The following is a 27,027-nucleotide window of genomic DNA, read 5'->3' as shown; positions in this document are numbered from 1 at the left end:
TTTCTGTATAAGGAATGTTGTATTGGACTTTAACTCTCACCTCTTCCAGTTCAGCAATTCTCTACGTCAACAATTTTGTCTGAAATTCTGAGTAAGAATAGGAGAAAAGATTTTCAACCTTGATTAAAGGATGGAAGAACATGATAGAAGAACCATAACGTTCTCATTGGGAAGCTTCCTACACAGAGAGGGAATATGCTTACCCTTTATTGCAAGAGTGACAAGCTGGGAACTCCTGTTGAGTTTCCTTATGTGTTATCCTTCTTTCAGAAATCTAGTCTCTGGTTATGATCCTGTTTCTCCCCACTGGATTCCTCTGTTATTTTGGACAAAATGTCATAGATATATTATCTAAATGAAGACAGCATTAGCTTGCTCCTTTTGTAGGATAAGCCCTGACAATTGGATTTTCTCTTTTTTTGTAATGTAAGCACTTGCCTTGAGCTTTGATTGCCTAGGCATAAACTTCAGAGGAGAAGGCAATGGCAACCCACTCCAGTACTCTTGCCTGGAAAAATCCCATGGACGGAGGAGCCTGGTGGGCTGCAGTCCATGGAGTCGCTAAGAGTCGGACACGACTGAGCAACTTCACTTCACTTTCACACTTCAGAGATGGCTCTCACATAAACACTTTGGAAACCAGGTGAATAAATGAATGGGGAGGCCAGGTTCATTTTTTTTAGAGTTCTTGGTTGTTTTTGATATCTGGCCATTTGGGTCCTTTGTTTTCTCTTTCCCCACACTTTAGATTTCTGCTCTTATGTTTTAAATTCACCAACAAACAGTGGCCCTACAAAATCCTAAGCCCACACACTTGACTCCAATAAGAGAAGAACCCAAGACCTAGGTCCTACCCATGACCTCAATGTGTGGTCCCAAGTTTCCTATGTAATTTCCAGCATTTCTCAGTAATAAACATTCTTCTCCTTCCCCACTCATTGTAAAGTTTCCTTATGGCTATTGCTGAGGGTATTTGCATTTATTCCAAGAACTACAAGGACAGGTCCAACTATCTCACTGATTATCCATAGGTAGTGTCAGGTACAAAACAGTCTCCTACTCTCTCAAGCTATGTATTTATGCACTTGATGGACAGTCTTCTGTGGTTTTTCTCCTGATTTGTGCATCTTTCTTTCATTACAGCCTGCTTCAGGGTATTTGCCTTACTCTTCAATTTCTATCTGTACTTTCATATGACCCGCTCCCTACCCTTATGTGGGTCTGCAAAAACAACAACAACAACAACACTGGTTTATTAAGCTTCTATTTTTATCACAATAACTGTATATCATCTTCTGAAGCAGTCATTTTTCTCTATTCCCTCTCCTGGCTTATTTTCATACTTCATAGAGTCAAAAGAGTGGTTCCCAGTCTTGGTCTCATATTAGAAGAGTCTGAAAAGTTTGTAGACTTCTGATTCCTAGATAACTTATATATAGTAAGGAATAGTGAGAAATTCAGTGTGACCTTGCTGTCAAGTGAGTAGAGTTCTGGAGACAAGGTTAGAAGTGGATCTATGATTGACAGTTCTTATTACCTAAAATGCTTTCCTAAAATTTACCTCAAATTTCTTTCTTTTTTTCTTGAAAACTCAAGAATTATCCTCACCTCATTGTTACCTTCCCTTTCCTGCTGTTGCTCACATCATGGGGCGGGTTTAGTCGTTAAGTCGGGTCCTTGCAACCTCATGGACTCTAACCTGTCAGGTTTCTCTGTTCATAATATTTTCCAGGCAAGAATATTGGAGTGGGCTGCCATTTCTTTCTTCAGGGGATCTCCCTGACCCAGGGATCAAACCCTGGTCTCTCGCATTGCAGGCAGATTCTTTACCAACTGAGCTACCAGGGAAACCACATCATTCTTTTGCCCATGTCTCTGCCCTATTGCATAGCACTTAAGCTAAGTTTCCTTTCCTTAAGCAATATCTCTACTTAAGTAATACTTATTAGGTACTCACTATGAGCCAAAACTATGGTTTTTCCAGTAGTTGTGTATGGATGTGAGAGTTGGACCATAAAGAAGGCTGAGCACTGAAGAACTGATGCTTTCAAATTGTGGGTGCTGGAGAAGACTCTTGAGAGTCCCTTGGACTGCAAGGAGATCAAACCAGTCAATCCTAAAGGAAATCAACTCTGAATATTCATTGGAAGCATTGATACTAAAGCTGAAGCTCCAATACTTTGGCCACCTGATAAGAACAGCCGACTCACTGGAAAAGACCCTGATGTTGGGAAAGATTAATAGCAAGAGGAGAAGGGGCAACAGAGGATAAGATGGTTGGATGGCATCACCGACTCAATGGACATGAGTTTGAGCAAACTCTGAGAGATGATGAAGGACAGGGAAGCCTGGTATGCTGCAGTTCATCAGGTTGCAAAGAGTCAGACACAACTTGCTGACTGTAAAATAACAATGAGCTGGGACTTGTAAATCAGCCCTACATGCTTATATCTAACTACATTTCTGCATTATTTGAAAACGATCTGATTCTTGAAACTTTTATTCTGTTACCTCCTATATACCCTGTAAACCTGTTTACTTTTCTTATGTGAGGCAATGCTTTCAAATATCTGGGGTAGAGGTTGCTAAGTGACTAACAGATGAATGGTCAGTTCAAATTAGTGGGTGCTACAGATGGAAGACACTTACAGGAGACAATCTGATTAAAAGAAAGAGATTTAGGAGTAGTTCTAATGATTTACATCAGAACTTACCTGGAAATGTTTTACTATATTCTCCATACCAGCCTCTTTTCTTCTGCTAACCAGAGTTTGTCATTCAAAAGTCACGACTTGAATCTGCCTGTTTCATGTTTCATAGAACACTCTTTTTCTTTCTGTTGAGTTGATCTTAGCCCCTGGGAAAGGGATCTCTGCCAGCTTGGGTCTCTTCCTGTTTCTTTTTCTTGGGGCACAACATATAGCATCCTTTCTACATGACTAAGGCTCTGACACTATATAAGGGAAATTTTGAAGTCTATGATTTCATCATCCAAGAACTTAGGGCACAGCCTGATACTATAGAGATCAAAGAAAGAGGGAGGGTTAAAAAAAAAAAAAAAAAAAAACTAGCTCATTAGAGCATCCCATTGGGCTGGATTCATTCAAAGAACAACATAAACTGAAAAGCAACTCTCAGGGGAAAAGGGATAATTTTGACCATTCCCAGTTTTTACGTAATGTTGGTTTTGTATGACTTAACCTCTATTTGGTGGATGTCTACAGATAGAGCTTTAACTCTTTAATATAGATTTTTTTTGCTATTTCTTTAAACAATTATTTTTAATTGGAAGATAATTGCTTTACAGTGTTGTACTGGGTTCTGCAATACATCAAAAGAATCAGTCATAGGTATCAACAAGACCAAGCTCACTCTGCTCATCACATAAGAGGCCAACGAATAGAATCAGAGATGAAATATTGAGGCATGGAATACTATTTTATGCTGAGCCAGCTGTTTAATGTCTCCAAAAAACCATCTTCTTGAGGTTTAGAAGTGCTCTTTCTTTATGATCAGAGATGGGAAGGAGGTGAGAAAACAGAGTAAAAAGGCCCTGAATCTTGCAATATCTCCTAGAATGGCAAGCTTTAGGCAGGAAATGTGTTAATTCCTTCCTTCCTGACATCCACAGGTGGACAAGGTCCTGAACCAAGGCTCTTTAGCTTAACACCAAGGCAGAGGGGCAGGATTCTCTGAGGCAGGCATTATATATGATTATAATAACAAAAGCAAGTCAAAGAAACAGTTCCAACTTGGAGTCCGAATTGACTTTTCCTTGCAACAGGTATGCATACATATGTTCCCTCCCTTTTGAACTCCCCCACACCTCCGCCTCCACCCCACCTCTCTGGGTTGTCACAAAACACTAGGAGTAGCTCCCTGCATCATACAGCAAACTCCCATGGACTTTCTATTTTACATACGGCAATGTATATATTTCAGTGCTACGCTCCCAATAGACTTTTGAATAAGGCCATGCTTCAGATGATAATAGTCTAACTCACATAGCCCTTGTGACACAACAATGCTGTGGTGGCTTAGTGGTAAAAGAATCCATCTGCAATGAATGAAATGTGGCAGTGATCTCTGTGAGGCAGCAGTGTGTGGTGGCATGAAGCGAGATCTTAAATCCGTGTACAGTTATTGAACCTGGGTAGCCTGGATGAAAACCAGGAATCCTAGCCACCAGACCAGCAAGGGCTAGAGGCTAGAAGCTATTTTTCCCTGGATCTTTGCCCCCAGTGAAAAATGCATTTATCATGGAGGCAGAAGCTGTAAATGCGGGTACAAAGTTTATTATAAGAGACACAGCAAAACAGCAAGTAGGAGAGCACACAGAAAAGTAGTTTGTTTAAGGTAAGATAGAAGCAAGGCAGAGATGCACACCTGGAGAGAAAGGGTGTGGGCATCCCCTCTAGTGAGGAAGAACATAGTAAAGAGGCAGTTAAGTCATTTATATTGAAAGAGGAAACAGACAGAACAGGCTCCATCTTGAAAGCAGGACTCCATCTTGGGCCGGACTGTGGACTTGAGCTATATGCCCAGTATCTATGGAAACAACATACCAACTGGAAAACCAGACCCCTGAATGGAAGAGCCCCAGGGCTTGTACCTAGACTCTCCATAGCCTAAAAGAATATCCTGATTATCTGTGTAACCAAATAGAATCATCAATTCTATTATGCTTATTGGTGTATGACCACAGGCCTATTGATAACTGTCCACTGTTAACTACCTAGGCTTAAGGTATATGAATCACGGGTTAACTTTGATTGTATCTTTCTGTTCCATGGGGCTTCTCAGGTGGCGCTAGTGGTAAAAGAACCCACCTGCCAATGCAGGAGATGTAAGAGATGTGGGTTCAATCCCTGGGTTGGGAAGATCCCCTGGAGGAGGGCATGGCAACCCACTCCAGTATTCTTGCCCGGAGCTTCCAATGGACAGAGGAGCTTGGCAGATTACAGTCCACTGAAGAAGGAATTCATAGGGCCTGGACTCCATCTGAGGCCTGTCCGTGCTGATCGTGCTAGGCCACCTCTCCAGTGGACTCTGAACTCTCTGCTTAGTGCCTGTGGGAACGACAATGGAAGGATAAGACCCCCTCCGGACAGGGGAACCTTGAAGATCATATCCAGGTTACTCATCACCTAAGAGAAAACAGACACTAATCACCCCTGCCTCCGGACAGTATCTATCGGAATGTAACCACAGGCTTATCGGTTATTAACTGGTTGGAATGTAACTGCGGGCTTATTGATTATTAACTGTTTGAACACATAACACATGAATGATGGGGTTATTGTGATTGTATTTACCCTTCCTTTGTAAGCCTCAAGGGATTTGGGGTGGTGGGTTTGGACACATACACATGGGGTATAAAAGATTTTCACAAATGCTGGTCGGGGTCCTTGGCTAAGAGGAGACTCTGCCTTGGGCCCGCCGGTGTAATAAACTGCACTCCACTATCTGCATTGTCCTTCTGAGTGAGTTTGTTTCCCAGAAAGTGTGGCTATAACACCATGGGGTCACAAGTCGGACATGACTTAGCACTGCACCATCCACTCTCATAGGCCTGGGTTGACTCCCACAGGATTCAGTGCTACTGCTATTTGCTTTTCCTTTGTTCAGACTAGTTTCAGGGAATTTGGGAAGGTGGGTTTGGGCACACACACTTAGAGTATATAAGGTTTTCACAAAAACTGGTCGGGGTCCTTGGCTAAGAGGAGACTGCCTTGGACCCGCCGGTGTAATAAACTGCACTCCACTATCTGCATTGTCCTTCTGAGTGAGTTTGTTTCCCAGAACACGGCTACAACAATATAAGGCAAATCTTCTGACTTTGCCTTCCTTCAGGCCAGTTATCTGGTTTCTTTATCCACACCTGCCCTACCCTGGGACTCTCCCGTGGGGTGCACATGCACCCCTCAGCCAAGATGGATCTCGAAGTGAAGGCTTCTGGGAGGAGCAAGACTCATTATGGCCTGGCATTATGCCTTGGCTTTTGACTCCAAGGAGCCTTTCTGTGCATGTATAGTGTCTCCCTTTACCTTTTACTCAGAAGAATCTGTGCCTCTCTTTGTCCTTGCCATGATTATTCCCTTGAGGTGTAAACAAGAGACAAAGACTAGCTATTTACCCTGTGTCTGTTGTTACTTTCATTCCCAAATGTGGAGCTGGTTGTAAATTCCTCAGCTGGAGCACACATATCTATCTCAGGAAATGCAAAGAAGAGGCTGACTGATTGTGAATTTTCAACCTGGAGCCTATCTCCTACCCAGCAGGAGCTGAAAGTTCCATCCCTGGCCTGGGAAGATCCCCTGGAGAAGGAAATGGCAACCACTTCAGTATTCCTGCCTAGGCAATCCCATGGACAGAGGAGACTGGCAGGCTACAGTCCATGGGGTCACAAAGAGTCAGACAGACTGAGCCACCAAACAGCTAATGGCAACAAAATTTGTCACTTTAAAATTCTAAGAACACAATGCTTAACAAGATCCTGGAAACAAACATATGTCTATCAATAGATGACTGCTGAAATAAATGCTGACAAACATATACAGGAATGCTATAGAATCATGAGATGGAATAAAATAGGTCTACCTGTGCTAATATGGAATGATTGCTAAGAGATATTATTAAATAAACAAATTTTAAAAACATAGTAACATGTTATCATTTATATGTTTTTCATCTGCAATGCTGTCAACAAGTTATCTCTTGTTTAATTTTCCCTATGCATATATTTTTTCCATAGAAGACATGTAAAGATACCTGTCTTATCTTTTTTCTTTTTTTATTTTTTAAGTTATGACAGTACGATAACACATTTACAGAAGACTTGGAAAATACAGAACAAAGTTACATATAGTGACACCTATCTTTTCTTAAAATGCATTTTTCTTAAGTTTATTTAGTAGTTAGCTAAAATTAGAATATTCTACCAACAGATTTATAGTGGTTCCTGAGCTGTAACATCCATCCAGATTTTCATGCCCTGATCCTAGTTTTCAAGATTCCAATTTATCTAAACAACACGGTCTGGTTACACTATAGTGGACAAGAGTGTTGTGATGCTTTGTGGTATTAAAAATAAAAATAATATCTTTGGACTATTTAAATACAAAATTAATTGGTTTTACCATTAATATATTTAAGCAAAGAGCAGACTCCTCAAATATAATGGGGTAAGGAGACGATTCAAATTGGAATCATTTTTATTTTTCACCTATCAGCCATTATTGAAAATTTTCTGATGAAATTCCAGGTATATAGCTCAGAAATCCATAGTGGAACTTCCCTGAAATCAGACCACTTCTGAGATAGCTCAGCAACAGTTCAACTGATATTGACAGACCACAAAATCTACCAAACTCTAATGTGGTTTTCTTCCATTATGGTCCATAGTGTTTTGCATGACCTATGTAACTAGTCCTCTTGTTCTTCTGATATTAAATATTTAAATTAATATTAATTGCATATTCAGTATGGTCCTCTGCCCATTCTTGACAAAGAATCAAATTTGTAGCTTCTTCCACAGAACAATAATATATAAACTCTGAAAACTTGCTAATAATTCCCAGAATTATAATAGTGCATCTATTTGGATAGATCTTTATCAGTTCAGTTCAGTTCAGTCACTCAGTTGTGTCCAACTCTTTGCCACCCCATGGACTGCAGCATGCCAGGCTTCCCTGTCCATCACCAACTCCCAGAGCTTGCTCAAACTCATGTCCATTGAGTCAGTGATGCCATCCAACCATCTTATCCTGTCCCCTTCTGTCATCCCCTTCTCCTCCTGCCTTCAATCTTTCCCAGCATCAGGTTATTTTCCAATGAGTCAGTTGTTTGCATCAGGTGGCCAAAGTATTGGAGTTTCAGTTTCAGCATCAGTCCTCCAATGAATATTCAGAACTGATTTCCTTTAGGATGGACTGGTTTGATCTCCTTGCAGTTCAAGGGACTCTCAAGAGTCTTCTCCAACACCACAGTATAAAAGTATCAATTCTTTGATGCTCAGTTTTCTTAATAGTTCAGCTCTCACTTTCATATGTGACTACTGGAAAAGCCACAGCTTTGACTAGACTGGTCTTTGTCGGCAAAGTAATGTTTCTGCTTTTCAACATGCTGTCTAGGTTGGTCATAGCTTTTCTTCCAAGGAGCAAGCGTCTTTTAATTTCATGGCTGCAGTCACCATCTGCAGTGATTTTGGAGCCCAAAAAACAGTCTGTGTTTTCAATGTTTCCCCATCTATTTGCCATGAAGTGATGGGACCAAATGCCATGATCTTAGTTTTGAATGTTGAGTTTTAAGTCAGCTTTTTCACTCTCCTCTTTCACTTTCATCAAGAGGCTCTTTAGTTCCTCTTCACTTTCTGCCATAAGGGTGGTATCATCTGCATATCTGAGGCTATTGATATTTCTCCCAGCAATCTTGATTCCAGCTTGTGCTTCATCCAGTCCAGCATTTTGCATGATGTACTCTGCATAGAAATTAAATAAGCAGGGTGACAATATACAGCTTTGACATACTCCTTTCCCAATTTGGAAACAGTCTTGTTCCATGTCCAGTTCTAACTGTTGCATCTTGAAATCTGCATACAGATCTCTCAGGAGGCAGGTAAGGAGGTCTGGCATTCCCATCTCTTGAAGAATTTTCCACGGTTTATTGTGATCCATACAGTCAAAGGCTTTGGCATAATTAATAAAGCAGAAGCAGAAGTTCTTCTGGTATTCTCTTGCTTTTTAGTTGTCGGTTCACCTACTGTTAAAGCCTTGCTTGGAGAATTTTGAGCATTACTAGTGTGTAAGGTGAGTGCAATTGCATGATAGTTTGAGCATTCTTTGACATAGCCTTTCTTTGGGATGGGAATGAAAACTGACCATTTCCAGTCTTGTGGCCATTGCTGAGTTTTCCAAATTTGCTGACATACTGAATGCAGTACTTTCACAGCATCATCTTTTAGGATTTGAAAGAGCTCAACTGGAATTCCATCACCTCTAGCTTCATTCATAGTGATGCTTCCTAAGGCCCACTTGACTTTGCATTCCAAGATGTCTGGCTCTAGGTGAGTGATCACACCATTGTGGTTATCTGGGTCATGAAGATCTTTTTTGTATAGTTCTTCTGTGTATTCTTGCCACCTCTTCTTAATATCTTCTGCTTCTGTTAGGTCCATACCATTTCTGTCCTTTATTGTGCCTATATTTGCATGAAATGTTCCCTTGATATGTCTAATTTTCTTGAAGAGATCTCTAGTCTTTCACATTCTTTTGTTTTCCTCTATTTCTTTGCATTGATCACTGAAAGCTTTATAAATGTGAACAAATGAAGAAACAAAGAAAAATAAAGCAATGTTTGTCTGAAGCTGAAGTATTCACCACCTGAATAATAGGCCCTCAGTCAGTTGCACTTATGTAAAGTATCAGACTCTGAAATTTAGATCTAAATATACAGACCTACCTGCAGACATCTTTGCCACAGAATTGAAATGTTTTGGTAGAGTTCTTAACAAAGAATACAATGAGATACATGGCTAGATAAATACATATTCTTCTCTAAAGTTAAATAAAGTAAAGCTGAGAAATGAATATGCTAGTTTATTCTCAGATGTGTTGATTTATTAAAACAGTCACGGGGACTAACATTTTAAGAAAAGAACTTCTGAGCAGTATTATTTTAAGTAAAGGCATAGAAAACCTATCTAAAAATTTATGTTAAACTGATGATAGGTTTGTTTGGATAAAGCACATCCAGTCACATGATATGAAATTTGACACCTCACAAGCAGAAATAAACTATTATTTTAAAATACAAACTAAAACCATTAATCTTAGAAAGCTTCACTTGACACTATTGGATAGGAAGAAGAGAAATCACCAAGTTCCAACCAAGAAATCAGCTCTCCCGCATATACATGGGAGAGTCTCAGGAGAGGTGTGTGGAGTGGTATTTTTATTTTATCAAAATGGAGCATGAGCTCCAATTGGGAGAGATTTCTCAATAGAGGAAAAATACAAGAAGCACTTCAGGCAAAAGAACCCTGCAGCAGTGGAAGAAATATTGTCCTTCTCAATACAGGAAGTCTGTGACTGACAACCTGATAATACAAAGGGAAGGGGAACTTTAGACTTATTTGTCTTTAATTTTCATTTGAAGTAGGTCTGTTTTTATCTCATGTGTGGTGAAAGAGAATAAATTATACATAGGAAAGTGTTGTTTACCAAAGAATCAAAGTAGAAAATTTCAGGACTCGATGAATCAAATGAAAACAAAGAAAAATGCTTCTTGGTCTTGTCAAGAGGCCAAAAAAGGGAATTCACAATTGGCAACAAAGAGAGAAATTTTAAAAATCCTGCTGTACATAAAAGTTCAAAGTTGAATAAATTTATGTCATATTTATGAAAAAAGGAATCATATCTAGAGGCTTGTATCTATACACTTACTTTAAATAGCAAAGTAGAGTTAGTAAATTATGCATAAAACCTATTTAAAGGGCTTACTTCCAGGGACCAGTTTCATGTAAAAGAAGAAGGAAGACTTTTACACTTCATTGTGTATCTTATCACATTTGTTTGCTTTACACAGTACATGTATTATTTTAACAACAAAAACAGAAAGAACAACAATAGTAAGTAGCACTGTTTATTTCGTTCTGTGTAAAAAAAGAAGGCAAAAAGAAGTAAGAATTGAGAAGAACTATACACATCTATAGAAGCTCTTTTCTTTCTAGGAACACTTTTAAATATTTTAAGAAGAATACCTTTTAGTTAGCTATAGTTATGGAATTTGAACCATGTTAATGAGATAACTTTTTATTTGAAGTTGAAAAATTAAAATAATGATTCTATTGGATGAACTCAAGGTGTGAGCCCTTCTTAGTCTCAAAGAAAGTTCACAGCTTACAGTGAGACCACCTACATGCTGAGTTGCTCAGTTGTGTCCAACTCTTCGTGACCCCATAGAATGTAGCCTGCCAGATTACTCTGTCATGGAATTTTCCAGGCAAGAATACTGGAGTGGGTTGCCATTTCCTATTCCAGGGGATCTTTCTGACCCAGGGATTGAAACTGCATCTCTTGTGTCTCCTGCATTAGCAGGCAGATTCTTTACCATTGTGCCACCTGGGAAGCCTGTGAGGCCTTGGTCTTGTAGATTTTTACATTAGACAGTTTTTGCACACCGTTCATAATCGTCTTGTATTCATTCAAGCAATACTGCTGTGACCAGTTCCTAGCAGGTATAATCAGACAGTCAAGCTCAGGTCATGCCTAGTAATGTGGAACATCTTGCCATGGGGCTTCCCTAAGTCCGTGGATATCCCTAGCAAACAGTTCTGCTGGAGTACCTGGAGTTAACACCTGTTGGGCAGGCCAAGAACCCTGTTTGAGCCATTGGGAGAAGTCTTTTCATCCCCTGGGGATGAAATACTCTGAGATGTATTTCAGAAGGCTCTTTAGATGGTTCTGTCAGGGCTGGACAATAGTCTCCACTAACAGTGTGCAACTGGACCAAAAAATCCTTATATTGGCTTTTTCTCTTTCCTGTTTCACTCTGTTTCACAAAGGACCCATAGTCTGTGAACACATATCTAAATGAGCTGCCAATATGCAAGCTTTTGTCTCAGGCCTGTTTTCCGGGGAATCTAGATTTATATTCCCCAATGCTACAAAAACTTTTGCCCCAATACCTGAAACTCTAGTCAGGTGTTGCCTTCATGAAAATTTACTAGAAGACACTTATTTATATATTTACTATTATATAATTATTTTCTAATTGTTTATATTTTGGGAGCTTGAGACTCTTACTAGGCATGTTTGTTGTTTAGTTGCTCAATTGTATCTAACTTTGTGACTCCATGGCCTATAGCCCATCAGAACCCTCTGTCCATGGGATTCTCCAGGCAAGAATACTGGAGTGGGTTGCCATTTCCTCCTCCAGCAGATCTTCCCATACCAGGGATTGAAGCTGCGTCTCTTGCATTGCAGGTGGATTCTTTACCATAAGTTCTCCATAAAATGGAGATGATAGAAGGGTAGTCAACTCTGTATTAACTCAAATCCGAATACCTAGCAGACAGAAAGTGATTTGAACTTGACCATGATACAAAGCATTTGAAAATTTTTCTAGCTTTGCAAGGCTAGAAACAATTCTATAGACATGAGAAAAATAATAGTTTATATCTGTGTCATATACTCTCTTGTTAGCAAGTCTACAGGAAATGAATCAAGCTGATCTTACAGTAGAAACAAAAAACCACATTTAAATAAGAAGAAAACAGGCCAAGAGAAAAAACACAGATGGAGTCAGACTTGTTTCTTTTTCTGAGTTTCTCAGCTGTCTCTGTTTTCTCAGAATCATCTGCTGCTGACAGCTTTCCTGCCACAATTTTCTCAATATGCATTTTATTCCCAAGTTAATAAATGTTTTGCTCGTAATTTGAGTAAAAATAAACTTCTTATTTTTGTAAAATAGCCAGTCATAAAGAAAAAGGAAAAAAAATATAAGAGATAGATAATATTTTATTATGCAGATCTCTGCTTCTGTAACTCATTAAATCAGATAGAGATCTCAGCAAAATTAAGTTTTGTGCTACCACAACCCCTCCAGCTAATGAGTGCTTCAGGTTCTTTCACAAACTGCTACTTATTTGTCAATTAAATGCTTAACCATAAAATATTATGCTGAGTAATTTGTGTGTGTGTGTGTGTGTTAATCTTCAGGTTTGTGGTGTCAGATAGGCTGTACTCTGTACTTCAACCATTTTTTCTCCTGTAAGCTTTCCTTCATCTCTAGTTCTCCATTTGTAGAATAGATCTTTCCTAGTAAACCTTATTTTTTTTTCCTCCTGAAGGTTGTGCCAATTATTTCAAGCTTTGAAATATTCCATCTTTTACAGCCCTTGTTAATGAATTGTTCAATATATAGGATTGAACAATATAATGAATTGTTCAATGAACAATATATATATAATTGTTCAATAAATAATTTATTGGTATTTATTATAGCTGGTATAACTCTCTGGAGGAGTATCATTTATTTCCCTCTAGATTAGTGTTTTAAGAGTCTCCTTTAGGGAATTCCCTGGTGATCCAGTGGTTAGGGCTCTGCACATCCACTGCAGAGGGCACGGGTTGATTCTTTGGTCAGAAAACTAAGATCCCACATGCTGCGAGGCATGGCCAAACAAAACAAAACAAAAAAATGTCTTCTTTAAATGGTAGCTATGTGGCTTCAAGGGTGTCTTTTCACTGAGTTCTGTCTTTAAATATTAGTTCTACAATATAATGATCAACCCTAGAATTTTGGGACTTTACCCTTCAGGCATCTTAAAAGATGTGCACTATATCCTAAATCATTGTCTGAAAGTGATAAATAATATCCTCTGAACTTTATGAATTCCTTAGTTTGGGCACAAGATCTGAGCTCCATAAACTGTCCAAGTACTCGCTCATGACATTTCCATGTTTCTAGAGAAACTGTCTTTCAGAGGTCTATAGCCAATGACTTCCAGTATAAAACTGACTTATAACTACAAGCAATTATAAAACATTCTCAGAATTTTCTCAGTAGGAGATTCTTAAGAAGCACTGGCATTAGTAGAAACAAGCAGGAGAGTTGACAACAAGAATTTTTAAAATGTGAAATTAGTTTAAAGGCATATTCACCTTTTAAGCTTAGGAGTTTCCCATTTTTCCTTTTCCACTGGAATTTCTCTAGGAATTAGAGATTATGTTTCTTTCCCATATTCCCCCTAGTTCTACAAAGAAGCAAGTCCTGTAAACCAAACATAAGACTCTTGCAGCATGTATAATAAATTAGTGTACTTTCCCTGACCTACTCAGTCCCCCTCAAATAATCTTAACCTCTTCCCACACAACTTGACTCCACCTTGGCAAAGTGGTTGTTTGTGTTTTAGTCACTAAGTCATGTCTGACTCTTTATGACCTTATGGACTGCAGCATGCCAGACTCCTCTGTCCATGGGATTTCCCAAGCAAGAAAACTGGAGTGGGTTGCCATTTCCTGCTCCTGGCGAAGTGGTAGACAAGTTCTACCACTATTCTCTTCATATGGAAACATTCCACCTCATTTTACTTGCATTCAGTGTGTGTTGTTCAAAGTTCTTTTATGCACATCGTCACTTTCAGTTTTGCCAACTACCATGTCAAGATGGAGAGAATATGTTATTTTTTCATTTAATGTGAGATTGTAGCCTTGCTTTGGAAATAGTGAGAGTAAGTTCTCCTGTGTCTCAGACCCTCAGTTTAAGAATTTGAGCAGATAATTTGTAATATGACATATTTCTTCCATGCACTAATTCCTCAAGGAACTTCATTTATGTTGATATTTTTTATTTTCTTATAATCAGCAGTGCCAGATAATCAGACCAGTTTCTGACCATAGGTAATATTTATGGGTTCCTTCCTCCAGCACCCATATTTTGTCAACTTGTCCCGAAACTCTTTGGTTTTCACTGCATAAATAATAGGGTTGAGCATTGGAGGTACAAGGAAGTAGAGGCTGCCAAGAATGGTGTGCACATGAGGTGGAATGCCATGGCCAAAGCGATGAGCAAGAAAAGAGAAAAGAGGGGGAGTGTAATAAAGAAGCATGACACAGATGTGTGTGGTGCAGGTATTTACTGCTTTCTGGTGGGCTTCCTTAGAAGAGAGCCGCATTACAGCCCGGATGATCAGCACATAAGATGAGGCAATAGCTGAGATGTCTACCCCAGCAACCAACAAGGCCACCACCAGACCATACACCCTGTTGACTGTGGTGTCCACACACACCATCTTCACCACAGCCATGTGCTCGCAGTAGGTGGTGGGGATGACATGCCTGGCATGAAAGGGCATCTGCTGGAGGAGGATGGGCATGGGGAGAATGAGCAGGACAGCTCTCACTAAACTCACGAGGCCGATGAGCCCGATGCGGCTGTTGGAAAGGATGGTGGCATAGCGCAGGGGCTCACAGATGGCCACGTAGCGGTCAAAGGCCATGGACATGAGGATGGCAGACTGCAAGGCAGAGGTGGAGTGGAGGAAGAACAGCTGGACCAGGCAGCCCTCAAAGCTGATGTCACTCTGGTCAAACCAGAAGATGCACAGCACCTTGGGGATGGTGGTTGTGGACATGCCCAGGTCCGTGAGGGCCAGCATGCCAAGGAGCAGGAACATGGGCTTATGCAGGGAGCGCTCTGTGGAGATGGTGAAGAGGATGGTGCAGTTCCCCAGGATGGTGACAAAGTACATGGAAGAGAAAGGAATAGAGATCCACTTGTGTTTGTCCTCCATCCCAGGAATGCCTTGGAGAAGGAAGAAAGAGGGGTGGCCCTGGGAGGCATTGCAGCCAGTCATGCTGGTCCCCTGGTGGAGCACCTGAAAAGAGCAATTCAGAAACAACTGAGTCTGGATTTTAAAAAGAATCAAGATTTTCAAAGTAGAAATAAAAGTTGGAATATTAAGATACACAAAAATAATTCTGAGGGAGATTGGATGAAGGCAATCAAAAGGTACAAACTTTCTGCTATATTAGTACTAGGGATGTAATGTGCAATATGATAAATATGTATGACAGTTAAGAGTAAATTCTAAGAGTTCTTATCAAAAAGAAAAATATTTTTTTCTATTTCTTTAAAATTTTGCATATGCATGAGAGGATGGATGTTCACAAACCTTAGTGTGATAATCATTTCATGAGGTATATAAGTTAAATTATGCTGTACTCTTTAAATTTATACAGGTGCTGTATATCAACTATATCTCAATAAAACTGAAAAAAAGAGAATATCTTCAAAACCACCACAGACTGTTTGACTTCCATTTGACCAGAATTGTAGGTTTCTACAGTGTTTTCTAAAGTTCAACACTGAAGATTCAACACAGTTTGGATTTTCCTGCAAGCCCGCATGTGTCCACCTGGCAAGAAATTTAGACTGTCGTGGTTGAGAATATCCTATGAAGCACTGAGTCCCCTGTTCTCTAGTCTATATTCAGATAAGCTATAATTTGTAATAACACTTTGGTGTGGTAATACTGCTATTGACTTCATACTCCTTGATTCCCCTCTATATTGCAGTCTAAAAGAACAACCTGGGACTCCAATTAAAAAATAATAATAAATGAGAAAAAAAGGTAGATTAAAGTAGCATAAAATAATTCTGATATCATGATATATATAATCAATATAATATAGTAGCACACTGTAGTATTAGAATAGTAATAATGTGGCATAAAATTAATATCTAAGAGAATGTGTTTTATCATAACTATTTTATTAAGGACAGATTGATTCATTGTTTATTATCAGAACATGCTAAATCTTAAGAATATATTGCATCTATTTTTAATGAATTTTCACTTAAAGACTATAACTTAAAATATGTGAAACAAAAACAAATTCAATGAGAAATTAATAAAATATTATAAAGCTCTCAACAAACAAAATCAAGTAGGCCAACAAAATTTTTAAAAAATAATAAAACAGGCTTATAATATAATTTTCCATTCAAAAATTTAAATATATATATTTCTGATGTTATATATACAGTGTAATATTATTCAACCATAAAAAAATCTTGCCATTTGGGACAATGTGGATGGATTTAGAGGGTTTTTTGCTAAGTGAAATAAGTCAGACAGGGAAAGAAAACTATATTTTCTTTTTCACTTTTATTTGGAATCTATTTGTATATTTTCACTCATAAGTGAAATCTAAAAAAAAAAAATAGCAAGAAATAGAGATACAGAGAACAAACTGTTGTCAGAGGGGAGGGTGGAAGAATGGGTGAAAAAGGTGAAGGAGACTAAAAGGTACAAATTACTGATTATAAAATAAATAAGTCACAAGGATGTAATGCCTAGAACAGGGAATATTATCAATAATATTATAATAAACTTTATGTTTGTAATCTACAAAACATTGGACAACTAGACTATAAACCTGAAGCTAATACAATATTGTAAGTCAACTACACTTTAATTTAAAAAAAATGTATTGTAAAAAAGGAAAAAAGGGAAGAAAAAGAAAACTTATGGTGCAGATAAAGAATATATACATTTATCAATGAGGAAAATTTTTTAAGAACATGTATCACTTTCACGCAGTAAAGCAATCCACAATTATTTAAAAAATACAGGTTTACTGTCAATATGGGACTCAAGGGGACCTTAGTGACTAGAAATGCACAATAATGAATAAGAATGAAACAGGGGATGGGATGCTGATCACCTGAAGCTCAGAGATGAGGCCACCAGAGTGTGAATATAAAGCCCTTACTCACCTAGCATCACTTACCTGAATGTAAGACAGTAAGAGAGTGGAAATCTAGTCCCACACACTGTCTTCAAATATGTACATGTGAGTGTGTACGCATGTATGTAGGCATTATCTTAGCAAACATCAATTTGCCTCTCGGAGAGCACATTCACAGTCCTGCATTTCTCCACTCCTCACCTTCAGGCTTTCTTCATGATATGGCTCTTTAAGTAACCTAAGTGAAGGCCCCCAAAATGCGCAGAATTAGCTCTTTTTTTACGCCCTGATTCCCCAAATGTACACACTAGGCATCATTACTATTATGCGTAACATTGACTCTGGAGGTTTCCCTGTGCTCCCAGTAGATAAAGCTGGTTGACTTTAGGGATTCTAGGAAACTCCCAGTATTTTGCAGTCCTGGAGGAGCCTGAGAGACAGGAAGTGAAGCTAAAACTTAATCTAGGACTAGAGTAGGCTTTGCAGTTTCGGTATGCCAATGGCCCTCATTCCCATACATGTGTAGGTAGGAGAGCTAGGAGAGCTTCACTCCATGGCTGGAGTAGTCATGCTCATAAATGCAAAAGAGGTGAACCCCTGTTGTTGATATCCTGACTTTCACTCTAACCTTTTTGCAGTTCAATGGCTTTTTCATGGACACTTCCCAGGTCATTCTCTGCAACTCAGATTTCCCCAGCCCTTATAGTCTCTCATGTTATTAGAGTCCCAACCTTCTGCAGTGGAAGTTGTATGGTTGTGTCTCTAAGCAGATACATCTTTGCTAGCCTGTTTATATGCTCTCAAGCCCTGGGTACACATTTGGCCAATGTTTCTTTTCTCGTGAGTCCAGAGGAAGCAAAGTATTAAAGTTCATCAAAAAGCATGCTGCCAAGTCCACTGCAAAATGCACAAGGCAGAACAAAACCATCACAAAATCTTGCAAAGACTAAACAGAAATAGGACTCAGAGAGCTAGATTCTAAATCCTGATGTAGTGCAAGTTCTTCCTGCAGACAGGCTCTGTAGGGCAACTTTGTTCAGAGTCAGTGTCAATAAGAGTGAAACAGTGACATAAGGATGTGAGTGCCAAGATAAAGGTGCTGGGTCAATCAGTATATTAGCAGAAAGGGTACATCAATATAAACATAGATGCACCTGCTCATAGACACATCCACACAAATTCCCCTGCAGAAGCTGTGGCTCTTCAGTACACTTCAGTTCAGTCACTCAGTCATGTCTGACTCGTTGCAACCCCATGGACTACAGCATGCCAAACCTCCCTATCCATCTCCAACTCCCGGAGTTTACTCAAACTCATGTCCATTGAATCGGTGATGACATTCAACTACCTCATCACCTGTCGTCACCTTCTCCTCCTACCTTCAATCTTTCCCAGCATCAGGATCCTTTCCAATGAGTCAGTTCTTTGCATCAGGTGGCCAAAGGATTGGAGTTTCAGCTTTAGCACCAGTCCTTCCAGTGAATATTCAGGACTGATCTCCTTTAGGATGGACTGGTTAGATCTCCCTGCAGTCCAAGGGACTCTCAGGAGCCTTCTCCAACACCACAGTTCAAAACCATCAATTCTTCAGCACTCAGCTTTCTTTATAGTGCAACTCTCATATCCATACATGACTACTGGAAAAACAATAGCCTTGAATAGCTAGATCTTTGTTGGCAAAGTAATATCTCTGCTTTTTAATATGCTGTCTAGGTTGGTCATAACTTTTCTTCCAAGGAGCAAGTGTCTTTTAATTTCATGGCTGCAGTCACCATCTGCAGTGATTTTGGAGCCCCCCCCCAAAAAAGCATAAAGTCTGTCACTGTTTCCATTGTTTCCCCATCTATTTGCCATGAAGTGATGGGACCAGATGCCATGATCTTAGTTTTCTGAATGCTGAGTTTTAAGCCAACTTTTTCACTCTCCTCTTTCACTTTCATCAAAAGGCTCTTTAGTTCTTCACTTTCTGCCATTAGGGTGGTGTCATCTGTATATCTGAGGTTATTGATATTTCTCCTGGCAATCTTGATTCCAGCTTGTGCTTCTTCCAGCCCAGCGTTTCTCATGATGTATTCTGCATATAAGTTAAATAAGCAGGGTGACAATATACAGCCTTGACATACTCCTTTCCCTATTTGGAACCAGTCTGTTATTTCATGTCCAGTTCTAACTGTTGCTTCCTGACCTGCATACAGATTTCTCAGGAGGCAGGTCAGGTGGTCTGGTATTCCCATCTCTTGAAGAATTTTTCACAGTTTGTTGTGATCCACACAGTCAAAGGCTTTGGCCTAGTCAATAAAGCATCAAGTATGTTTTTTCTGGAACTCTATTCCTTTTTCAAGAGTCCATTGTCATGATCCAACAGAGGTTGGCAATTTGATCTGGTTCCTCTGCCTTTTCTAAATCCTGCTTGAACATCTGGAAGTTCATAGTTCACATACTGTTGAAGCCTGGCTTAGAGAATTTTGAGTATTACTTTACTAGTGTATGAGATGAGTGCAATTGTGTGGTAGTTTGAGCATTCTTTGGCATTGTCTTTCTTTGGGATTGGAATGAAAATTGACCTTTTCCAGTCCTGTGGCCACTGCTGAGTTTTCCAAATTTGCTGGCATATTGATGCAGCACTTTCACAACATCATCTTTCAGGATTTGAAATAGTTCAACTGGAATTCCATCACCTCCACTAGCTTTGTTCATAGTGATGCTTCCTAAGGCCCACTTGACTTCACATTCCAGGATGTCTGGCTCTAGATGAGTGATCACACCATTGTGATTATCTGGGTCATGAAGATCTTTTTTGTACAGTTCTTCTATGTTCTTGCCACCTCTTCTTAATATCTTCTGCTTCTGTTAGGTCCCTACCATTTATGTCCTTTATTGTGCCCATCTTTGCATGAAATGTTCCCTTGGTATCCTTAATTTTCTTGCAGAGAGCTCTAGTCTTTCCCATTTTATTGCTTTCCTCTATTTCTTTGCACTGATCACTTAGGAAGACTTTCATATCTCTCCTTGCTATTCTTTGGAACTCTGCATTCAAATGGGTGTATCTTTCCTTTCCTCTTTTGCTTTTCCCTTCCCTTCTTTTCACAGCTATTTGTAAGCCCTCCTCAGACAGCCATTTTGCTTTTTTGCATTTCTTTTTCTTGGGGATGGTCTTGATCCCTGCCTCTTGTACAATGTCATGAACCTCCGTCCATAGTTCATCAGGCTCTCTGTCTATCAGATCTAGTCCCTTAAATCTATTTCTCACTTCCACTGTATAATCGTAAGGGATTTGATTTAGGTCATACCTGAATGGTCTAGTGGTTTTCCCTACTTTCTTCAATTTAAGTCTGAATTTGGTAATAAGGAGTTCATGATCTGAGCCACAGTCAGCTCCCAGTCTTGTTTTTGCTGACTATATAGAGCTTCTCCATCTTCAGCTGCAAAGAATATAATCAGTCTGATTTTGGTATTGACCACCTGGTGATGTCCATGTATAGAGTCATCTCTTTGGTTGTTGGAAGAGGGTGTTTGCTATGACCAGTGCATTCTTTCGGCAAAACTCTATTAGCCTTTGCCCTGCATCATTCTGTACTCCAAGGCCAAATTTACCTGTTACTCCAGGTGTTTCCTGACTTTCTACTTTTGCATTCCAGTACCCTGTAATGAAAAGGACATCTTTTTTGGGTGTTAGTTCTAGAAGGTCTTGTAGGTCTTCATAGAACCATTCAACTTCAGCTTCTTCAGCATTACTGATCAGGGCATAGACTTGGATTACTGTGATATTGAATGGTTTGCCTTGGAAATGAACAGAGATCATTCTGTCATTTATGAGATTGCTCCCAAGTCCTTCATTTCAGACTCTTTTGTTGACTATGATGGCTATGCTTCATTTCTTCTAAGGGATTCTTGCCCACAGTAGTAGATATAATGGTCATCTGAGTTAAATTCACCCATTCCAATCCATTTTAGTTTGCTGATTCCTAAAATGTTGATGTTCACTCTTGCCATCTCCTGTTGACCACTTTCAATTTGCTTTGATTCATGAACCTGACATTCCAGGTTCCTATGCAATATTGCTCTTATAGCATCAGACCTTGCTTCCATCACCAGTCACATCCACAACTGGGTGTTGTTTTTGCTTTGGCTCTGTCTCTTCATTCTTTCTGGAGTTATTTCTCCACTGATCTCCAGTAGCATACTGGGCACCTACCGACCTGGGGAGTTCATCTTTCAGTGTCCTATCTTTTTGCCTTTTCATACTGTTCATGGGGTTCTCAAGGCAAGAATACTGAAGTGGTTGCCATTCCCTTCTCCAGTGGAATCCACGTTTTGTCAGAACTCTCCACCATGACCCGTCCATCTTGGGTGGCCCTACATGGCATGGCTCATAGTTTCATTGAGTTAGACAAGGCTGTGGTCCATGTGATTAGATTGGTTAGTTTTCTGTGATGGTGGTTTTCATTCTGTCTGCCCTCTGATGAAGAAGGATAAGAGGCTTATGGAAGTTCCTGATGGGAGAGACTGACTGAGGGGGAAACTGGGTCTTGTTCTGATGGGCGGGGCCATGCTCAGTAAATCTTTAATCCAATTTTCTGTTGAAGGGCTGGGCTGTGTTCCCTCCCTGTTATTTGACCTGAGGCCAAACCATGGTGGAGGTGATGAAGATAATGGTGACCTCCTTCAAAATATCCCATGCATGCACTGCTACACTCAGTGCTCCCAACCCTGCATCAGGCCACCACAGACCCACGCCTCCACCAGAGACTCCTGCACACTCATGGGCAAGTCTGGGTCAGTCTCTTTTGTGGTCGCTGCTCCTTTCCCCTGGTTCCTGGTGCACATGAGGTTCTGTTTGTGCCCTCCAAGAGTCTGTTTCCCTGGTGCTGTGTAAGTTCTAGTGGCTCTGTGGTGGAGTTAATGGTGACCTCCACCAAGAAGACTTATTCATAGCCCGGTCTACTGCACACCCAGAGCCTCTGCCCCTGCAGCAGTCCACTGCTGACCCATACCTCTTCAGGAGACACGCACACACAGCTCTGTCTCAGTCTCTGTGAGGTCTCTGGGTCCTGACACGTACAAGACATGATTGAGCGCCCTGAGCATGTCTGGTGGGTATGGGGTTTGATTCTACTGTGATTTTGCCCTCCTACCATCTTACTGGGGCTCTCCTTTGCCCTTGGACATGGGGAATCGCCTCACAGTCACTCCAGGGCCGCTCAGCAGCTGCTCGAGTGCCTTGCGGCTGCTGTGGCTCTAATAACTGCAAACATTCTGGGCTCAGCCGTTTGCTTTTCTCACTGTCCCAAGTTGGCCATGAGCGGCTATAATGACAGGTAAGAAGCAAAAAATAATCACTTCTTCCTAGTCCTGCTTCCCGTTATTTTATCTTTGGTCTTCTCAAATACATGAATGCTACTAAAGAAACTTTTCTTCATAATATGCCCCCAATTCTATCAAGCATCTTCTGTTATTGACCAGAGGATTCTCACTTTAATCAAAACTTCTAACCTGAGCTTTCTGGACAATCACTCCCATCTGATTTCTCTCCAGATCCTGTATGCCTCTCACAACATCATATATGGCAAATAGTAGGTAGCTTAGTTGCTCAGTCATGTCCTACTTTTGCAATCCCAAGGACTGAAGCCTGCCAGGCTCCTCTGTCCACGGGATTCCCCAAACAGAAATACTGAAGTTGGTTACCATTTCCTTCCCCAGGGATCTTCCTGACCTAGGGATTGAATTCAGGCTTCCTGCATTGCCGGCAGTCTCCTGCATTGCAGGCAATTTCTTTACCTACTGAGCCACCAGGTAAGCCCAAATAGTGGGCATATATAAATGTCAAATGAATGAATAGGCAGATGAATCAGCTCATTTTAATATGAACTTAAAATGCATCCTATTTCATAAGATTTCACATGTTTTTGTTTTCTTGTGTCTATAAACTACAAAAGCGTGCCTGTATTTGAAGACTATAACTTCTCCTTAAATTCAAGGCAAAATTAACATAAATTTTTATCTACTTTGCTTGAAATTTTGGCAAAATGACTCTGAAATTGAATGGGAAAAACAAATATCTGAAGATAATAATTTAACAGAGGGGAGCTTATTCTACTAGAAATTAAAATGCATTATAAAACTCTATATTTTGAACAATTAGGTTATGGTTTAGAAATAAATAACTGGGCAAAGAGCATCAACATAGATGCCCAAGTGTATAATATCTATTATGCAACTAAGGTAATATCTCCAAACACTGAAGAAAAGCTAGATTCTAGGTAACATAACTAATAATTAAATGTATGTTTTCAGATGACTTATGCTTTCATGCTTACCAATGTCAAATCTAAGTTTCTTTTATTTTAGTCTATTTTGGACGCACAAAGCTTATAAAGAATAATATAGCATACATTCTTACATTCATTATGTAGACTAAGAAACAGAGTGCCACAAAAATATTAACAGCCTCCTATGCAGTCTTTTCATGTAATATTTGTTTTACTTTTATTCTTCAGAGCTGAATTACATCACTCCCATTTCCATAACATTTTATATATTTTATTTTCACTAATTAAGTATGATTCCTTAGTTAATTCATAATATTTTAAAGCATATTTAAAACTGTATATAGATAGTGGTATGCCATGCCATTTTTCTGAACTTTAATTTTTGCTCATTTGTGAGATTTTATTTGTGAGATACACACATGTTTATGCATGTATAACATTTTATGTGTGGAACACATTTATGTTTCTGCATGTATGGCTAGAGAAATATTCATTACTTCTATAAGTTTTTTATTACTACTATATGCATCTATATGCTCCTCCTATGTTTTATTCAGTGAAGATACCACATTTAGTTCATTCCTTTATTTGAATGAAAAGATTGTATTTTATTAATTCATTTTTCTTTGATGAGCATTTAGGTGGTTTATAATTATTTGTAAATATAATATTGTTATTAATATTCTTATATGAGGCTATCTTGCTTACTTGTGAAGTGTGCCTCAAGTGCTTATATTTGGAGTGAAATTTCTTAGGTGTAGAATATCTCTAACTTTCCTAAAGATTAATAAATTGATCTTGAAAGTAGTTGATCCATATTTAGCTGTGATTCTTATTTCTCTATATTAACAGTTGGTGAGGATATAGAGATGATAGTGTTTCTGCTTCTCAACACTGACACCAATTGTTAGTATTATTTGATTCAGTTCAGTTCAGTTCAGTTGCTCAGTCATGTCCGAGTCTTTGCGACCCCAACATGCCAGACATCCCTGTCCATCACCAACTCAGAGAGTTCACCCAAACTCATGTCCATTGAGTCGGTGATGTCATCCAGCCATCTCATCCTCTGTCGTCCCCTTCTCCTGCCTTCAATCTTTCCAGCATCAGGGTCTTTTCCAATGAGTCAGTTCTTCACATCAGGTGGCCAAAGTATTGGAGTTTCAGCTTCAACATCAGTCCTTCCAATGAACACCCAGGACTGATCTCCTTTAGGATGGACTGGTTGGATCTCCTTGCAGTCCAAGGGACTCTCAAGAGTCTTCTCCAACACCACAGTTCAAAAGCATCAATTCTTCGACACTCAGCTTTCTTTATAGTCCAACTCTCACATCCGTACATGACTACTGGGAAAACCATAGCCTTGACTAGACAGATCTTTTTGGCAAAGTAATGTCTCTGCTTTCTAATATGCTGTCTAGGTTGGTCATAACTTTCCTTCCAAGGAGTAAGCATCTTTAATTTCATGGCTGCAATCACCATCTGCAGTGATTTTGGAGCCCAGAAAAATAAAGTCAGCCACTGTTTCCACTGTTTCCTCTTCTATTTGCATATGAAGTGATGGGACCAGATGCCATGATTTTAGTTTTCTGAATGTTGAACTTTAAGTCAACTTTTTCACTCTCCTCTTTCACTTTCATCAAGAGGCTCTTTAGTTCTTCTTCACTTTCTGCCATAAGGGTGGTGTCATCTGTATATCTGAGGTTATTGATATTTCTCCCGGCAATCTTGATTCCAGCTTGTGTTTCATCCAGTCCAGGATTTCTCATGATGTACTCTGCATATAAGTTAAATAAGCAGGGTGATGTACTCCTTTCCCTATTTGGAACCAGTCTATTGTTCCATGTCCAATTCTAACTATTGTTTCCTGACCTGCATACAGGTTTCTCAAGAGACAGGTCAGGTGGTCTGGTATTCCCACCTCTTTCAGAATTGTCCACAGTACATTGTGATCCACACAGTCAACGGCTTTGGTATAGACAATAAAGCAGAAATAGATGTTTTTCTGGAAGTCTCTTGCTTTTTCAATGATCCAATGGATGTTGGCAATTTGATCTCTGGTTCCAATGCCTTTTCTAAAACCAGCTTGAACATCTGGAAGTTCACAGTTCACATATTGCTGAAGCCTAGCTTGGAAAATTTTGAGCATTACTTTGTAGCATGTGAGATGAGTGCAACTGTGTGGTAGTTGGAACATTCTTTGGCTTTGCCTTTCTTTGGGATTGGAATGAAAACTGACCTCTTCCAGTCCTGTGGCCACTGCTGAGTTTTCCAAATTTGCTGGCATATTGATTGCAGCACTTTCACAACATCATCTTTCAGGATTTGAAATAGTTCAACTGGTATTCCATCACCCCCACTAGCTTTGTTCATAGTGATGTTTCCTAAGGCGCACTTGACTTCACATTCCAGGATGTCTGGATCTAGATGAGTGATCACACCATTGTGATTATCTGGGTCATGAAGATCTTTTTTGTACAGTTCTTCTATGTTCTTGCCACCTCTTCTTAATATCTTCTGCTTCTGTTAGGTCCCTACCATTTATGTCCTTTATTGTGCCCATCTTTGCAGAAAATGTTCCCTTGGTATCTCTAATTTTCTTGAAGACATCTCTAGTCTTTCCCATTCTATTGTCCTCTATTTCTTTGCATTGATCACTGACGATGGCTTTCTTATCTCTCCTTGCTATTCTTTGGAACTCTGCATTCAAATGGGTATATTGTTCCTTTTCTCCTTTGCTTTTCCCTACCATTCTTTTCACAGCTATTTGTAAGGCCTCCTCAGGCAGCCATTTTGCTTTTTTGCATTTCTTTTTCTTGAGGATGGTCTTGATTCCTGTCTCTTGTACAATGTCACGAACCTCCATCCATAGTTCATCAGGCACTCTGTCTATCAGATCTAGTCCCTTTGATTATTTGATTATTTTGTTTTAATTTTACTCATCTGAGAAGTGTGAAAGTGGTTCTTACTAAATTACTTTATTACTCAGATGGTTAAGGAAAGCTTAATATATTTATTACTCTCTATGCTCAAAGGCTCATATGGGTATCCCTGGTTGGCAGTACCTGTATATTGTCACAAATGGTGACCAAGAGGAAGTAGTACCCTTAAGAGTTCCTTGGATTGCAAGTAGATCAAACCAGTCAATCCTAAAGGAAATCAACCCTTCCAATATTCATTGGAAGGATTGATGCTGAAGCTGAAGTTCCAATACCTTGGCCACCTGATTCAAAGATATGACTAATTTGAAAAAACCCTGATGCTGGGAAACATTGAGGGCAGGAGGAGAAGGGGGCAACAGGGAATGAGATAGTTGAATGGCATCACCAGCTCAAGGGACAAGAGTTTGAGCAAATTCCAGGACATAGTGAAGGATGTGGAAGCCTGGTGTGCTGCAGTCTATGGGGTTGCAAAGAGTTGGACATGACTTAGCAACTGAACAACAATGATTTCACAGGGAAAAGATGATTAAAACTCCCCATTTGGACCCTTCCTGGACTCTGTTC

At 39.6% G+C, this 27,027-nt stretch overlaps 1 protein-coding gene across 1 annotated transcript; it reads right to left on the bottom strand.

The window, feature by feature from the left end:
- Positions 1-14,380: 14,380 nt before the first annotated feature.
- LOC110149219 (olfactory receptor 52E4-like) lies at positions 14,381-15,358 on the bottom strand. The gene has a single exon (XM_020911607.2). It carries the CDS (start codon positions 15,356-15,358, stop codon positions 14,381-14,383), a length of 978 nt encoding a protein of 325 aa, XP_020767266.2.
- Between the last annotated feature and the right edge of the window lie 11,669 nt (positions 15,359-27,027).

The sequence above is a fragment of the Odocoileus virginianus genome, unplaced genomic scaffold (assembly GCF_023699985.2).
Source record: "Odocoileus virginianus isolate 20LAN1187 ecotype Illinois unplaced genomic scaffold, Ovbor_1.2 Unplaced_Contig_20, whole genome shotgun sequence".
Taxonomy (NCBI): domain Eukaryota; kingdom Metazoa; phylum Chordata; class Mammalia; order Artiodactyla; family Cervidae; genus Odocoileus; species Odocoileus virginianus.
The sequence above is the reverse complement of the archived record's forward strand: the minus strand, read 5'-3'. Positions and strand labels throughout refer to the sequence as shown.